General features: G+C 35.4%; 2 protein-coding genes across 2 annotated transcripts; both read right to left on the bottom strand.

The window, feature by feature from the left end:
• Positions 1–572: 572 nt before the first annotated feature.
• Positions 573–4,242, bottom strand: LOC107831669 (GRF1-interacting factor 1). Its single transcript, XM_016659455.2, has 4 exons — positions 3,875–4,242; positions 2,643–2,719; positions 2,277–2,361; positions 573–1,174 (listed from the first exon to the last, which is right to left on the bottom strand). The coding sequence occupies exons 1-4, from the start codon at positions 3,953–3,955 to the stop codon at positions 788–790; spliced, it is 630 nt and encodes a 209-aa protein (XP_016514941.1). The 5' UTR covers positions 3,956–4,242; the 3' UTR covers positions 573–787.
• A 2,094-nt stretch (positions 4,243–6,336) lies between these two features.
• On the bottom strand, positions 6,337–14,953 carry LOC142170475 (uncharacterized). The gene is made up of 5 exons (XM_075232390.1): positions 14,814–14,953; positions 14,557–14,767; positions 13,062–13,213; positions 6,486–6,660; positions 6,337–6,393 (listed from the first exon to the last, which is right to left on the bottom strand). Exons 1-5 carry the CDS (start codon positions 14,951–14,953, stop codon positions 6,337–6,339), a joined length of 735 nt encoding a protein of 244 aa, XP_075088491.1.
• Between the last annotated feature and the right edge of the window lie 3,468 nt (positions 14,954–18,421).

Below are 18,421 nucleotides of genomic sequence, written 5' to 3'. Positions count from 1 at the left end.
CTTGAGGAACCCCCAATTTGAGGCTTCACAAATGTAAAAGTTAGACCCATTGGTTATCAATTTTCTAAATGGATAATATGGTTCTTATCCATATTTAACCAATTTTTAAAAAGTTCATTATCCAACTCATTTTTTAGTGAATAATATGGGTGGTTAACTGTTTTCTTTTAACAATTTTGCCACCTCTACTCGGATTATATCAAGTTATCAATTCCTAGAGAAGTATATATTAGTCATTAATTGATATAAAAATTATACATATTGATCAACTAAAATTAAACGATAGTAAGAGTTTATTTAAAACACATGCCATATTTTTATTGATTTATTTGCAATCATACAGTACTGTGAGCAATTTTTTTTCAAAAATTGAGTTTGCTGCTGTTGAGAAAGCAATTTAAACTTACATATCCATTGTTTACAACAAACTAATGAATGGAAGACAAAGTACTTTTCATACACGAAATTATCACTTAACCATGATCAATAAATTGTTTAACTACTGTATTAAATTATTTGGCTTAATGTAATCGATCAATAAATGCAACTACCCAAACAAATAAAAGGTCACCTAGAAAAGCAAATCAAACCAAAATTAAGGACCTAACAAATGTACATGACATATGCAGTTTCTCATGCATTAGACATACTGATCAACAACATTAGAATACACAACACAGATTACAAGTCCATCACTTAGCACAGGAATTTCAAAATTCTTGCAAAACTAAATCTTGCTCCTAATTAAGTTCGTCCTATCATAATACTAACTTAACTACTTGTACCCTTAGTTACCATCATCAGCAGATTTCAGATAAAGATTCTCACCACCATCTCCACCATGTCCACTTGAACTTCCACCGCGCCCTTCAGCAGACAGCGCCCCAATATCTTGCTTATTTCCGCGACCAAAGTCAGGAAAACCTCCACTTCCGCCGTGACCTGATGCTTCACTTTGCATCATGTGAAGTCCACTGCTTCCACTACCAGAGCTCATACCAAGTTGGCTATGCAAACCTTGTTGATATGGGGATAGTGATTGTTGTTGTTGTTGTTGTCCATAGAGCATTGAGGAGGATCGCGCGGCCATGAGTGACTGTGTTGTCATTTGTTGTGCTTGTTGTTGCTGCAGATAATTATGTGTTCCTGGCTGCATCATCCCGCCAGAACCAAACTACACGAGTACATTACATTAATCAGTTCTTAAACTGCCTCTTGCAGAAATACAGGTTAAGTCTACGTACAATAAATCCTCGTGGTCCAACCTCTTTCTCGGACCTCACGCATAGCGAGAACTTAGTGCACCGTTTGCTCTTTTTTGTTCTTAAAACAAAGATAAGAATTGAAGGATGAAGAGGAAAAGAGGATTAAAGGCACATGCATATTCAAGATTTTAACATGATAGCTTCAACTTCTTCCCAGCAATAAGTTCACTGTTCTTTTACAATGAGTTCAGAATCTAACATTTGTTAAAATTCGCTAGTTATTATGTACAAATATGACTATGTTCCGCGTTAAAAATATTATGTTTAGTTGAACCCGTGCACTAAGGCAATATCCGCCCATGGTTAATCAAGTGGCCCAATTAGCAAAATTATGTATAACGATGAAAAATTATTAAGAAAAAAGATAGGATTATCCAAGATAATATCAAGAGATGCGGATTTAACATGAATGTGATACTGTATTTTCTTTTTAATATTGACAGTGTATTCTAACTTGTTATGCATATAACTTGCCTATTTTTTCAGGGTGCTAATCTCCTTTATTACGGAAACTAGTTATCTTTAATTATTTTTAAGTAGCCTAATATAAAATTGATAGAAGTTACGCTCAATGAGGTCGTTTGGTTGGGAAACAAGTTGTCCAAGGATTAATTATTTCAAAATCAGTTATCTAGGGATTGTTACCACCCTCCTACAGGAATAAAAAGAATTATTACAATCCTAGGATAACTAATCTTGGAATTAGTTATACCGCAATTTTATCCCAATAAAATATGGGATAAACTCATATCAAAGTAATCACGAGATTAATTATCCCTCATATCAAACAAGCCCTAAAGAGACTACTGCACTTTTTCAAAACCAACGTGAGACAACAACAACAATAACAACCCAGTATTATCCCACACTGTGGGGTCCGGGGAGCATAGTGTGTACGCAGACCTTACACCTACCATGTGAGGATAGAGAGGTCCTTTCCCATAGATCCTTTAGCTCAAGAAAGTACAACTAATGTGAGAGTCTAAAAAAATCAAGAAAAGGCTATATTACCTGAGAATGCATGCTAGAAGGTTGAGGTTGAGAATCAGCAATAGCAGCAAGGTACATCATATTCCTTTGAAGCCTAGCCTGGTTCCTGCCACAACAAAAAGTAGCTGTCCTTTACTTACCTTTAATATTTTTCAATGTTCAAGATTCAAAAATGCTACTACTGATGAGACCTAAAATATAGAACTGGTGACAGTATAAAATCTTGGTTATTACAAGTAGGTGACTAGAGATAGTGTTGGCATATAGCATTTCTTAAAAAACCAGTGTGGCCTTCAGTAATAAGTCTTAAAAAAGTTAACTTTACTTCCTCAAGGGTTTCAAAGAAACAAAAATAATTACAATAAAATAAGTGAAAACTTTACTTACTCTGCACATTCACTGAGTTTCCCTGAGTTCTGGCTCTCAACAATCTTCAGAATCAGTGATTTGTTCTCGTCCAAGTACTAACATAGAATAAAAGAAAGCCCCAACATAAGCAAATGTTAAAATAACATCATATGTATAACGACCAAATCTCATAATGAAACAGCCAAAACAGCAATAGTTTCTTCCCTCATACTAATACCAAGGAATTATTTGCATCTCTTCTGTTAGTAATGCAGGCAGGCTACTTGAACTTTATAGGAGAGTTCTTCCTCATTTGTTTAAGCCTGATACTTTGCTCGGTGGTGGAAGGTAACAAGTATGACATGAAATAGTCGAGTTTCGACACCAAAGTTATAAAAAAAATGAAACAAATTAAAGGACTTGTTTGTTGAATCCCTAAATGTACCAAAAGTTTTTAGGGCACAAATTAAACACTAGCTTTAGCAGTCTGCAAACAGCATTTCAGCATAGTTTCTTTTCAGACCTACTCATTTCTTTTTTCTCTATTTTATATGGAAAAGTAGCTCAAAAGTTCAAAAAAGTGAGAAAAAGAGCAGACTATAACCATGAAATAGGTACCTCATAGCAAGACTAACCAAATAATATGAAAAACAAAAATTACAACTACTAACAGCTAAGAATAAGCAACCAAAGTATAATATCCAAGGGCATGACCTATTAGTCAAGAAAATGAGCGAGAAGAACATGAACGCTAGTTTATTTTTTTCCATCTACATATTCCTTAATAGATAGAACTACCCGATATTTGTGCAGGTTAAAGGTAACAGGTACCCGATAAAATAGTCGAACCATGTACAAGTTGATCCCAAACACCCTTGTCATAAAAAAATAATAGCAACAAAAAAATCACAAGTACCAAATACTTGTGTTGATTGAAAGTAACAAGTGTTTGATAAAATAGAGACCCCAAACACCTTTAATCATAGCAAGAGTAGCAACCAAAATATACCTAGCTGGCTACCAATTACAACCATAACGAACCCAGAATCTCATAGGTGGGATTTGAGAAGGTTAATGTGTACGCATAACTTACCCTACCTACCTGGCCGCTATCATCACACAATAATAACTAGCTAGAGTAGTGTATATACTGTATGCACAAAAGGAGCAGCAGATAAATGGCAGATTTTCTGATCAAAGGACTAAAGCAGTAGTGAGCAGAAGAAGAGAAGGAGCAGAGAGGGGGAGAAGAAGAAAGAGGAGAAGAAAACCTGTTGAATATGGTCAGTGGTGACGTTCGTCGGATAGTAGGCTGCCATCGTGGGCTGCATCTGCATCAGGTGCTGCTGCATATTTTCTTTTGCTTCCCTCTTTTTATACCCCCACAAAACACACACACACTAAATGAATATACTGTTCAAAGGGGTCTTTGTAAATGCAAAGTTGTAATCTTTTTTCTGTGAACAGAGCAGAGAAATCAAAAAACAAGTGAAAAAAAGAAAATGGACCCTATGTTTTCTGTTCACAACTTCACTTGACTTGTACAGTGACAGCAATGGGAAATTAATGGGGACAAAGACAGTACGTAAGAAAGAAAAAAGCAGAAGGCTGTGGTAGGAGGGAGGGGGTAGTAGTACATAAGTTTTGTACTCACTGTGTGTGTATGTGTAAAGTGTGTGTGTCCTTAACGCGCAGAGCAGAGTGAGAAAAAAAAGAATCTGTATTTTGGGCAAGAAGCCATTATAAGGCTGTAGGGAAGTGAAATGTTTTACTTGCTTTGGACTTTGGACCAGTTCTTTTAACGTTATCATCACCATTAATTTATTGCGGCAGTACTTTCTTGATTTTATATGATTTTGTCTAGCTAACTATACACGTAGTTTAAAACTTATTTTTCAATCCTAAATGTATGTCATTACGTCTTTTACTTTCTTTACATGTTATAGCATTCGTGCCCGTTATCATATTGTTATTTGGTTACTTAATCTTTATTATTTCTTAAACCGAGAGTCTGTCATAAATAATTTCTCTATCTTTATAAGGTATGGGTAACGTTTGCGTACACGTTGTTAGAAAAAATAATAATCTCACCCAAGAATAATATTCACGGCAAATAATAAGGACACAAGAGAGTAACAATACCAAATCTTTTACTGGGGTAAAATACAATATCCGAGCAGAATAATATTATCACTATAATATTGCAACTTAGCAGCGTCAAGAGACTAAGAAATAACCCTCTTTATTTAAAACACATCACTATAATAATATTGTCACTCACTATTTATCTCACAAACAACAATCTGTGGATTACTCTCACTACTTTGCTTTCTACTTAGCTTCTCTTTGTTTTGATGTGTCTGAATGAAGAGAATGAGTTTGCTATTTATAGCCATCATTGCTGCCCAAGAAATCAATCAGATGAATTGGTTCATTGCAATTTGCAATTGCAAACCACTGGCGCCCACAATATGTTTTTCTTTCGGTCAAACACTTCTCTTTCTTTTTCTTTTATTTACTCTCCCTTAATTTTGATTTTTCTTCTCCATTCCAAGTCTTGTTTTCAATCTCTGAAAAATCTTCAAACTTGCGAGGCATTGTAAAAAACTTGATCATGAGACTTCATATATTTGAACTCGACTTCCTTCTTGGCAATGCACTCTCTGATGAAGTTATATTTTGTATCTATATGCTTGCTTCGACCATGATACTTCGGATTTTTGGCGAGTGCCTGTGCAGATTTGTTATCAATACAATTCTCTTTAGCTTCAATTTGTGGCAAATTGAGCTTCTTCAATAATCTTCTTAGCCAAATAGCATGACTGGCACATGATGTTGCTGCTACATATTCAACTGCACAAGTCGAGAGAGTAACTGTGGATTGTTTCTTTGAACTCCAAGAAATAACAAAATCACCCAAGAAAATTACAAAACCAATTGTGTTTTTTCTATCATCAATATCTCCTGCATAATCACTATCACAAAATCCCATAAGGTTGAAGACATTAGAAGAAGAATAAAATAATCCAAGTCAATCGTACCTTTTAGGTAATGAAGAATTCTTCTAGTGACCTTCAAGTGAGTGCAGTTAGAAGCTTCCATGAAGCGACTTACTACTCCAACTGCAAAAAGTATATCTAGCCTGGTACAATTCAAGTACCTCAAACTTCCCACAAGACTTTTGAAAAATGTGGGATCCACTTTTTCTCCTTTATCAAACTTGGAAAATTTTGTCCCACTCTCCATCGGTGTGTTCACGAGGTTGCAATCGAGCATGTTGAACTTCTTCAATATCTCTTTTGTATAGATTTCTTGAGAGATAAAAATTTCATCCTCCGTGTGGTTTACTTCTAGGCCCATGTAATATGACATGAGTCCTACGTCTGTCATCTCGAACTTACGGGACATATCTTTCTTGAAAGCTTCAAACAAACTTGGGTTATTACCCGTGAAAGGAAGATCATCAACATAAAGACAAATAAGTAAGATATCTCCATTAGTATTAACTTTAAGGTAAAAAGTATATTTATGAAGACAACGAGTAAACTCATTGTCTTGGAAATACTTGTCGATGCAACTATTTCATGCTCGTGGGGCTTGCTTTAATCCATATAAAGCTTTCTTCAACCGCAACACTTTATCTTTATGATTTTTTACCACAAAGCCCAATGGTTGTTCAACATAGACTTCTTCTTTAAGATAGTCATTCAAAAAAGCTGACTTGACATCTAGTTTATGGATCTTCCAATTTATTTGTACTGCCAAAGAGATGAGCAAACGAATCATCTCCCTGCGGGCAACAGGTGCATAGACTTCTTCATAGTCAATGTCTTGCCTTTTCTTGTAGCCCTTAGCCACAAGTCGTGCTTTGTATTTCTCCACATCTCCATCAGCATTCTTCTTTGGCTTGTATATCCATTTAACTCCAATTGCTCGATAGCCCTTAGGAAGAGTTGTTAACTCCCAAATGTTGTTCTTCTCTATTGATTTAATCTTCTCCTCCATGGCTTGTCTCCATTTTTTGTCTGTAACAGCTTCATCAAAGTTCATTGGTTCACTGTCAGTAAAGAAACAATATAAAAAATCAAAATTAGTAACTGCTTTTGTGTCCTCATAAAGTTCTTGAATAATCATTATTTTTTGCGGCTGTTCATTTGAACTTTCTTGAGAAGAGGGAGATGCAACATTGGTTGGAGAAGGAGGTGGAGTTGTATCTCGCACAGGTTCCACGGCCTCTGATTCTTCTTCATCACCAAAGTACTAAAGAAAATCATATGAAGTTTCTTCCTAAGCTTCCTAGTTCCATGCCAATTCTTCATCAAATTCAACATCGCGACTTACCACCACCTTGTCGCGGATTGGGTTGTATAACTTGTAGCCTTTTGAACTCGTATCATAGCCAAAAAATACATGATTGACACTTCGATCGTCAAGCTTCGCTCTCCCTTGTTGTGGAACATGAGCATAGGCTATTCTCCCAAAGATTCTCAAGTGTTTGACACTTGGTTTTCTTCCACTCCATGCTTCTTGAGGGGTTAGATCTCTAACATTTCTTGTTGGAGACTTATTGTTCAAATAAACTACACAAGAAACAGCTTCGGGCCAAAATTCCTTGGGCATACTTTTAGCTTTCAACATACATCTAGCTATATTAAGATTCATTTGATTCTTTCTCTCTACAATTCCATTTTTTTGGAGTGAATAAGGTATCGTTAGAGGGTGACGAATTCCATGAGACGGATAGAAGTCATTAAATTCTTATGAAGCAAATTCGCCTCCTCTATCGGACCTTATAGATTTTATTTCACAGCCACTTTCTTTTTCCACAAGCAGTTTAAAATTTTTAAAAGCAGCAAAAGATTTAAATTTTTGGGTCAAGAAATAAACCCAAGTCTTTCTTCTAAAGTTATCAATGAAAAGTAAAGTATTTACTTTTACTAAAGGAAGGTGGATTGATTGGTCCACACACATCAGTGTGAACAAGCTGAAGTGGTTTGGTTGATCTTAACTTGGTCTTCTTTTGAAAACTCCTCCTTGCATGTTTTTCAAGAAGACAAGTTTCACACAATTGATTGGGATGGTTGATTGACGGTATCCCATGCACCATATTCTTTTCTCCCATTGTTTTGAGTGCTTCAAAATTCAAGTGCCCAAATCGCATGTGCCAACACCATGATTCATCTTGCACATTAGCCTTCAAACACTTTGCATCAATTGTCTTAAGATTCAGAGAAAATAATCTATTTTTAGCCATATGCACTTTAGCAATTAGAATTCTGCTTGAATATCTAGGTCAAAGATGCATATTTTTCATGAGGATGTCATATTCTTTTTGAAAAAGTTGGCCCAAACTCAAAATATTACTTTTTAATTTCGGGACATAATAAATATCTTAAATTAACTTGTGGTCATCATTTTTGTAGGAGATCAGAATCGTACATATCACTTTGATTTGAATCTTTGAGGTATCTCCAAAGAACACATTATCTCTCATCGTTTTATTGATATCCACAAACTTCTCTTAGTATGCACACATATGATTGCTTGCTCCATTGTCCAAATACCACGAGCTGCAATTATTCATGTCTTCTTCCTTGAGTGTCATCAACAACATTGACTTTACTTCTTCTTGTTTGTCATCAACAATGTTAGCTTTTTCTTTAACATTGCTACGGCATTTCCAAGAGTAATGACCAAATTTATGACAATTATAACACTCAATTTTTGATTTGTCATACATTTGTCCATTATTTTTTGGTAGTAGCCACGTTATCTTCCTCCTTTATGATCACGACCACGACCTATGAATGTTTAGTGGATTTTAACTTTATTGTTAAAGTTGTTACAGTTACTTCTTCCTCTTCCATGACTGCTACGACCTCGTCCCCATCTATTTCCTTGATAGCTCTTTTCACCTCTATAATCCTTGAAGGATGCCTAAATTTTAAGAAGTTGCTCAAATGACACTTCTTGTCACCTTTTAATCTTTTCTTCGTGGGTCTGTAAAGAGCCCTCCAATTGCTCTACCATCATATAGTCTAAATCTTTAGACTCCTCAAAAGCACACACCACAAAATCAAATTTAGGTGTTAAAGTGCGTAGGATCTTTTCTACCAAACGAACATCTTCTATGTCCTCCCACATACATTCTTAGTTGATTTACAACAGCCTGCACTTTTGAAAAATAATTCGAAATGCATTCGAATTCTTTCATTTTCAAAACTTCAAAATCAGCCCTTAGCGTTTGAAGTTTTATCTTCCTCAACTTGTCAACTCCTTAAAGAGAAATTTGTAAAATCCCTCACGCTTCCTTTGAGGTGGTAGCATCTGTCACCTTCTCAAACATGGCATCATCCAAACATTGGTGGATGAGCGTGAAGGCTTGTTGATCCTTCTTCCTTATCTTCGCCGAGACCTCTTTTTCAATTTGAGGTAGAGCTTCCTCATTATCGGGTTTGCATACCTTCTTTCTACGATTTTTCATACATCCTGAGAGCTAAGAATGACTTTCATACGTAGACATCATTTCTCATAATTATCTTTTGTGAGATGGGGGTACTGAAAAGATAGCGTACAATTATTCGTCATGGCTCTGATACCGTGTTGTTGGGAAAAATAATAATCTCGCCCAGGAATAATATTTACGATAAATAATAATGACACAAAAGAGTAACAACAACACCAAATCTTTTATTGGGGTAAAATACAATACCCGAGCAGAGCAATATTACCACTATAATATTATAACTTAGTAGTACCAAGAGACTACTACAAATTTGAAAGAAATAACACTCTTTATTTTAAACACCTCACTACAATAATACTGTCACTCATTATTTATCTCACAGACAATAATTTGTGGATTACTCTCACTGTTTTGCTTTCTACTTAGCTTCTCTTTGTTTTGGTGTGTCTGAATTGAGAGAATGAGATTGCTATTTATAGCCATCATTGCTGCCAAGAAACCAATAAGATGAATTGGTTCATTGCAATTTACAATTGCAAACCACTGGCGCCCACAGTTTGTTTTTCTTTCGGTCAAACACTCCTCTTTCTTTTTCTTTTATTTACTTTAGTATGTGAGGTATGGACCCCATACACATTACCATCCCTAATCTCCATTTATGGTATTAAACTTGATTTATTGTTGTTTGTTGTTAATATGTATCAAAAAATATATATTTACAATATTCAATAAGTTTTTAATCAATAATTTTTATTTTATTTTTAATAACACTCAAAGTAAGTTTGGATTTGCAAACTAATACTCCTTCAATTATAGTTTATATATCACTATCTCGTGAGAATGCTAAAATTTTGATAGTATTAAGAATTGAACAAGACTGGTGACAGTTAACCTTGCTCTGATACCATAAAGATATTTGTAGAGCCTTGATTATATAATAACACTAAATAATGATTTATAGTGATAGAATTACAATGAGTTTGGGAAGAATAATATGTATAGAATATTACAAAATTTTGAATCTAAAACCACGTATACAATATGGCTTATGCTTATCACTTATTAATTTGTTTCATATTAATTTTAATAAAAACTCTTAAAGCTATCATGTCAAGTTTAAAATTAGAAGAAAAATCTTATAATTATACAAATTTTATACTTTTCAACTACAAGTATCAAAAAAGTTTCTTTCTTTTTTAAACTTCATGACAAATGAAACTATCATATAATTTTGAAACATATAGAGTAATTGTCATACTAACCAAGATTGCAGTCTAGTTAGTAATAAAGTGGATAAAAGCCTTATCATATTAAAGTTCAAATTTCAATAAAGAAAAATAAATGCTTAACAATTTATCCTTAACTACATAAGCTTTGGTAGATAAAGTTATGTAGAGCCCGTTTGGACACAAGAAATTTTTTCTTTTTTTTTTGAAAGCAGTGTTTGGTTATCAAAATCTTATATTTTTTTCAATCTTACTTAAAAATGCATTTTCAAATTTGAAAAACCGGTGAGAACTAGTTTTTCAATTGAAAATGGGAAGATTGCTAGTTTTTAGATGCAAAATATGTTGAAAAATATATATATTCGTATATGTTGCAAAAATTATTACCAAACACAATTTTATCTTCAATTCAAATTTTAGTGAAATACTAAATTTGAAAAAAAAATTAGAATTCATGTCCAAACGCCTACGTAATACAGTACATGTATTGAAAGATAGCACTTACTCATAAAATGAGTTAAATGCACACAAACTGAGCGGAGGGAGAGTAGAAGTAATAGGTCCAATCGTTCGAACGAACTCAATAACTTAGATCCAAGTTATGTACGGATTATTTGTTTTAATAAACTCATTGAGTATGTATAAGCTATTAATTTTGAATCTAATAACTTAAAAGATTTAAAAATTTAAAACTCATAAATTTAAAATATAGGCTCCGCCTTTTCGCACGAACTACTCATCATGTACTAGTAATAAAAATGGTGCATAGACCTCAGGTTATAATTCTTGGTATCCGTTACTAACGGTAGTCAAAACTGTAAAAATAACTCTAGGATATTTGGACTGCAGTCAACTTAGCTAAACCTAACCTGTTGAAGCTATAGTAGTACTGTATATTTCTGTCATTGTCTGGGTACATAATTTGGCTCAAAAAGTCTTCAAAAAGGTAAGTCACGTGACAGATGATGATAAAGAAAAGTTGTACACGATTAACCAAGTTAAGACAGACAATTGCTCCTTTCTACCTTGGGCTCTGGGCCCTATTTTTAGCTCTGGTCCAAACTTTACCATTGGTCAGTGCCTAATTAATTAGCCCCATTACGTCACCCCCTTTTAGATATTCGAGAAATTCGCTCCCCCCACATGCATTTTAAAATATTTTCTTTTTTGACAGTAACAACAAAGTTTTGAACAGTGAAGTTTTACCAACCATAGTTAAATCAATAATACTATATTTACCTCTCTTATTATTTACATGAAAAAGATTACTACTTAGTATACGAGCTAATTCCTCAAAAAAATCACTCAAGTTGATAAATTTACCTACCAAAGTTATTTTTCTTATTTTAGTCAAAAAAATAAGTAAATTATTTATTTGTTTCTCCAAAGTCATACTCACCAAAAAGTATAATAAGAACAGTTAAAAAGACTTCTTTCAGTGTAAAAAGATTTATTTATTCATTAACCGCAAAAATATAGATTATTTTTATATGTAGAAACTCAAGGCTCAACCTTAAAGTACTTTAAAATAATAAGAGCAATGAAAATAAAATAAGAGTATACCATCTTAATTTTGTTCGCTTAATAAGAGCAATACTTACGGAAATATCGCAAGTTCATCTCTTAGTTAAAATTTCAACAATAAATTTAACATATTTTTTTTAAAAAAAAAACTTTAGCGTGTATATGTGAGTTAAGAGAGGTGCCGACAACCATAGTATAGTCGTATACAAGTGTGCTATTCGGTCAATATGATATTTAACCCTTTAATTTCCTCAATTAAGAATATTCCTAGTCCATCGTTACTTCATGTACATCAGTACATGCATTAACCTACCGTTATGCCTCGAGTACAATTCGTGATATAATAGCTTACACAACGGAATAAGAAGAATATGCCAGTAAAGGAGAGTACGTAAGGTCATTTATGTGGAGCTTATGAATGTGGAGTTTCTCTTAGGATTTCAGTTGATTTGGTGAGCCCTGAGCGATAAATATTAAGCGTGTTTTGGATGCACAATCGAACACTTGAGACGTAAGCCTCTTAGAACTAAGCCTTTCATACCTCACGATACTTTGATAGTGCCCCTGGTCTAGAACGAACCCCGAGGCAAATCCCAAGAAAGCCTTTTAAATATTGGTCAGGAATTAAAATCCTATTCTTTTATGTGGTCATGAAGGCTGTAAAATCTTATAGTAACTCGTGTCTACTTTAATAACGGCAATTGGCGCATAGAATATGCTAAAATCTACATTGATCTGCCAGCGATGAAGGAGCAGTGAACTCGAAGCTACGTCTATAGAGTTGCAGAGCATGCGAATGAGTGAGGTGATGAGAGGATTGTGAGGAAATAATAACTGCTACTCTTCTATATATATATATGTGTGTGTGTGTGTGTGTGTGATGTGTTGATCAACTAGCTAACTCTACTAAGGCTCAACTAACTAACAGGCTGGATCCGTTAATTTATAGCTATCATGGAGAGCCAACTAACTAATTAAATTCTTAACTACCTACCTAACAATCTATATTATTACTTCGTAATACTCCTCATCAAGCTGCATGGTGTAAAATGTTAATCACACCAAGCTTGCCTAAGAGATGATTTTGTTGAGCCTGACTTAGTACTTTGATAAGCAAATCTGCCAGCTGGTCCCATATAGATTGTCTACACAATTCCATCCTTAATGTTATCTCTGATGCAGTGGCAATCTATCTCGATATGGTTAGTGCGTTCATGGAAAATAAGATTAGTTGCGATCTACATAGCAGACTTGTTGTTACTCATAATTGCAACATGAGTCTTAACAGCAGCTCCCAGCTCTTTGAACAAACCTAGCTGCCAAGTAACCTCTACAACATCTGAAGCATTGCTTCTATACTCAGCTTCTGCTGAACTCCTAGACACTGTCTGTTGCTATTTTGATTTCCGTGAGATTAAGGACTCATCAAATTTGATTACATAACCAGTGATAAATCTTCTTGTGTTAGGGAAAGCTGCCCAGTCTAAATCATACCAACAGGTTAACTCTGCAATAGAGGCTTCTGATCTCAACCATATTCCTTGCCCAGGAGATCCTTTCAAATATCTAACTACCCTCGGTGTAGCTTTCCAATGAGATCTTTTAGGCTGCTGCATAAATTGACTTAGTGTTTGGATGGCAAAACTGATGTCTAGTCTAGTGGTAGTGACATACATCAGCTTACCAATCAATCTTTGGTACAGACTAACATCCTGCAGAATTGCATCACCTTTAACTCTAGTTGTAGCATCAAATTGTACTGTGGTAAGCTTTAGGTTTGTTTCTAAAGGAGCTGCATCGTGGTTGCATTGAGTCCCATACTAGATATAAGTTCTAGGCCATACTTCCTTTGATTTAGAATCAATCCTTTGCTGGACCTTAGTACTTCAATGTCTAGAAAATACTTAAGCTCACCTAGGTTCTTTAGCTTGAATTTTTGACGGAGAACATGTTTTGCCTTAGCTATCATTATTACTAGTGATAAGTAGATCAACAACATACACCAGGATAATCATCAAACCTTCACCCTTTCTCAAAGTAAACAAGGAATAATCATGGTTACTCTACACAGAACCTCCCTCGGTTAAAGCATCAAACAATTTGATGTTCCATTGTCTTGATGCTTACTTAAGTCCATATAAGGACTTGAGTAGCTTGCAGACCTTTTGCTCCCCCTGTCTTCTGGAACCTTCAAGCATATCCATATGCACCTCCTTACAAAGATCTCCTTGTAAAAAGGCATTGCAAACATCTATTTGATATAGGTTCCATCCTTTGAAAATTGCCAAGGCTATTACTGACAGATTGTGACCATTTTCACCACTGGTGAAAATGTATCATGGTAATCAAGTTCTTCTTGTTGACTATATCCCTTTGCAACAAGTCTAGCATTGAACCTTTCAACATCACCATTAGCTTTATACTTAATTTTATACACTCATTTTGATCCTACAATATGCCTGCTATGTGGTAAGTCAACTACTTCCCATGTTCTGTTGTCTTGTAGTGCTTTGACCTCTTTTTTCATAGCTTTTATCCATCTTACATTCTTCACAACCTGCCTGAAGTTCTGAGGTTCTACCAGACTGGAGAAGCTTGCTAGTTAGGACTGATAGGCATGCGTAGTTTTTTCATAAGGATAGATAGTTGGTTATGGGATATCTGTTAGCATTCTTCCCGGTTGACATATAGTCTTTCATCCATATTGGTTCTTGGATTAAGACAAAAAACCACCTACAGCAGGTGTATCAGTAGTAGAATCCATCAACTTCTCCTCTTCTGTAGCTATTTCCTGTGCATCTGCATTTTGAGTTTTTTCCTCATTAGCATGATTGATCTCTGAGGTAGAAGCATCATAGTTAGGTTGACCTAGGAAGCTATGATCCTCTGAATCAGACTCAGTGGTAGCTTGGGCAAAAGGGAATTCTAATTCTTTGAAGACCCCATTTCTACCGACAAAAAAACTATTTTGTTGCTAATTCCATCAGGATGTACCCCTTTTGTCTCTCTGAGTATCCCATGAGTACAGTTGCCTTTGCTCTTTCTGCAAACTTATCCCTTTTTGGAATGACTGTTGCATAACATAACCATCCTATAACTCTTAAATATGCCAATAATGGTGGCTTGGGATGCATTGTTCATATGGGCTCTTTCCTTGAAGTGCTGCTGAAGGCAGTCTATTTATCAAGTACACAGCAGCTGTAACACACATGCCCCAGTACCTAATATGCATTTTTGACTGAAACCTGATGGCCCTTGCCACATCCAAAATATGTTCATGTTTTCTCTTCACAATACCATTTTGTTGTAGGGTGTAAATACAGCTACTCTGATGCAGTATTCCCAAACTTTGTAAGAGATCCTTGCACTAAGGGTTAAACTTGAACCCTAGAACATAAAGGACATCATATATTGCTTCATTGCCAAATACAACAGCCCAACCAGTAAGTGTAATAGGAACTTTATCTACATTAGGTAAGTGAACCACATTACTAGAAGTCCTAGTAGTCTTATTGTCACCATCAATAGATCATTGGAAGCTACTATGTGGTGAGTGGCACCAGACTACAATCCACTCATCCGTATAGGCTTTAGACAAGAAACTAATAATTATAACTACCATGTTGACTGTGAGCACGTGATTTTTGCTTCACGGAAACTACTCCGAAAGAAATAAAAAAAATAAAAAAATGTCCTTTAGGTGCAATTTTAAGAATTTGCGTGGCATCTTTGGATAATTGTTTGTATGTTTGTCTGTGAATGTTTATCTTGTTTTAATTAATTAAAAATACAAAAATATATGTTGCATGCACATTTAGGATTTAATTGTGTGCTTAGGAATTAACTGAACCATGTTTTGTTTTTTTTAAAAAAAAAATCACAAAATATGTATTTGTTGCATTTTTGTCGTTTTATTGTCCAATTGTGTGATTTTATTTTTTAATTAATATTTAATCTTGTGTGTCAATTATTATTTAGTATTAATTAATATTTTTAATTTAATTTTGGTTTTACAACTTATTTTAGAACTTTTGGTAATTAGGAATTAAAAAGGAAAATAATAGAAAAGAAAAACAAGTGAAATAAGAAACACATTCGGAACTGGGCCATTTTTTTTGGACCCAAAATCAGGCCCAAAACACCCCATTTACCCGGCCCAATATGCCTGATCTCTCAGATGACTCAAACAACGTCGTTTAGGCGTCTCAAATCTGAACCGTTGATCAAACAGATCAAACGGTCCAGTTCAGCCCCAGCATTGGTTCAAACGACACCGTTTCAGGTGATTAAATCTGAACCATCCGTTCCTTTTGATCTAACCGTCCCAGGCTTCCCCCATAACCCAGTCCATTTCACCCCGGGTCGACCCAGTCTCGTAGCATGGCCAAACGATGTCGTTTCCTATTAGTAAAATGATCCAGGCCGTTGATCGTGATTGATACAACAGCCAAGATCAACCGCCCCCTCCCGTATATAACCCTAATCCCTTACCCCATGCCCCCAAACCAAACCCCCTCTCACCCCATCGTCTCTCTCTCAAGCTCAGAGAAGAACCAGACCAAACCCTAGCCGTCATTGTTACACCTTCGCCTGAAACCCAGCGGCAACAACGCCGTCGGTCACCAAATTAACACCCATAAGCCATCTGACCACCCTCGTTACGAATCTGTTAACCGTTTGCCTCGAATCAACCTCTAGCTTCTCGAATCTTCAATCGAATATTCGATCAAAACCTAAACCTACCCCAACCAGTCCCAAACTCACACCACGGCACCCCCTGACCTCCCTCGTGCCCAAAATACCTTTGGCCTGGTTCGAATCTTGCTAGAACCATTCGAACCCCAAATGGAACCAAGGCCCCTATAAAGACCAAACCTGGGTTTTGTCCGAAATTAAAGGAATTTAGGCGTCTAATCGACCTTAGTCGAAGTGTTCTCCGTTGAGAACACTCGATTAAGGTCCGTTCGACCTCAAAAAGTTCGAGTCAATAGTTCGACCTGGGTTCGTCTAGTTTCTATTTTGTTAAGGTATTTTTTTCTCCTTTCTTTCTTGTTCTATTTTTGTTACAGTTAATTGTGTTTAGTTTAGTTATAATCCAGTTTTTGTTCATTGCTTCTTCTTCTTCTCCAATCAGACCTTTTTATTTGGTCGAGTCTGCTTCTGTTCATGGTCGAATATATGTTATTAGCCATGTAATTTGTTAGTTTATAAGTTCCATGTTTTTGTCAATACCTCTCGAATCACTTGTTAGTCTGTTTATTCTGATTGTTTGTTGTTAATTGCTAAATGTTATAGCTTGTGTAATCAATTGAACAAGCGTCGTCGATTAGTCTTTTAGGCTTGAATGTTATGTTAACATGATAATAGTTCAACCTTTGGTTCATACCAGTATGTTTACCATCCTGCATCTTGTATATGCTTGAATTAGAGTTGTGTTTGCTCATTCCCTGTATTTGGTTTGACCTCCTGTTCTTTATAGTTGTTCGCATGAAACCCCTTCCTTGATTCATACTGCTTCAATTTTGGCTTGTATTATTGAATCCCTGCTCAATCACTAGGTCTGAGTTGATCAGGATTAGTTCCCAATATGATCAACTCATTCCCTTTGATTGATGCCATGTTTGAAATGATCTGGTCTTCTGCTTTGAATCACTGTGTGAATTTGATAGTGAGAATTGGTTTATAGCTGTAGTAATTTAGTGATCAATTAGAAATTAGTTGTTAGGGTTACAACTTATAGAGTTTTAATAACAGATCAATGAAGCTTAGGGCAGGGCAGTAATACACAGGGGTTAAGGGGGTAATTTTGGGATTTAACAGGTCTGCAAGTGGACTAACTTAAGGGTCTGTTCAGTGGATAATAGATACCATTAGTTTAATATCAATGGGGAACACAACATGATAGTATGTGAGTTAATAGGAATACTATAATAACCCATAGTTTTGATTGAAACAATAGGGAACAAGACATGCAAGTGTGGGGAACAAAATAACTTCAAACAAGAAGACATTAAGTAATGGGATTCAAAGAGGGATGGACAGTTAGAATCTGATAGTTTCAAGGCAGAGATAGCAGGCCTATTTTTGGGTTATAAATAGAGTCATTTAAGACAGATTGGGGGCGGGGTTTTTTGGAGAAGAGAAATCAGTTTTCTTTCAGTTTTTTTCCAGAGAGTCTAGGCTGGATTTTTAACATTTAAGAGTTCAGTAATTTGAGAGCAAAAAAAAAACAGGTTGGGTTTTAATCCTAAAAGGTTCAGTGTTTGAGAGCTAAGAAATTGAAAAGTGAGGTATTTTCTTTTACTGCTGAATATCAGAACTAGTACTGTTACTGTTTCATTGGTGTTGCTGGTTGGTATTTCTGGGGTTTCAATTGGTTTTTCCTGAGTTTGCTATTGGTTATTTGCTACTGTTTCATTGGGTGTTGCTGGAATTCTGTTGGTTTTTTTTTAAATCGGTTACTGGGTTGTTCTGTTACTGTGTTGCTGGTTACTGCTATTGTTGTTTGCTACTGCTCTGTTGATCCTCCTCTTCTTCTTCTATTGTCTATTACCAGGTACACTTTCGAATCACACTGTGATGTAGCTGTGAGATGTAAAAGT

Source organism: Nicotiana tabacum, chromosome 16 (assembly GCF_000715075.1).
Source record: "Nicotiana tabacum cultivar K326 chromosome 16, ASM71507v2, whole genome shotgun sequence".
Classification (NCBI taxonomy): Eukaryota; Viridiplantae; Streptophyta; class Magnoliopsida; order Solanales; family Solanaceae; genus Nicotiana; species Nicotiana tabacum.
Note: the sequence above shows the minus strand (reverse complement) of the source record. Positions and strands in the feature narration are given on the sequence as shown.

Excerpts from the sequence above, each read along its gene's own strand:
- LOC107831669 (XM_016659455.2), bottom strand. The coding sequence starts at position 3,955 with ATGCAGCAGCACCTGATGCAGATGCAGCCCACGATGGCAGCCTACTAT. Across the intron at positions 2,720-3,874 it reads CCACTGACCATATTCAACAG|TACTTGGACGAGAACAAATC; the intron begins GTTTTCTTCTCC and ends ATTCTATGTTAG. Across the intron at positions 1,175-2,276 it reads CTTCTAGCATGCATTCTCAG|TTTGGTTCTGGCGGGATGAT; the intron begins GTAATATAGCCT and ends GTACTCGTGTAG.
- LOC142170475 (XM_075232390.1), bottom strand. The coding sequence starts at position 14,953 with ATGCATCCCAAGCCACCATTATTGGCATATTTAAGAGTTATAGGATGG. Across the intron at positions 14,768-14,813 it reads TACTCAGAGAGACAAAAGGG|AAATGGGGTCTTCAAAGAAT; the intron begins GTACATCCTGAT and ends TTTTGTCGGTAG. Across the intron at positions 6,661-13,061 it reads AGTAACAACAAGTCTGCTAT|TGAACCAATGAACTTTGATG; the intron begins GTAGATCGCAAC and ends CTTTACTGACAG.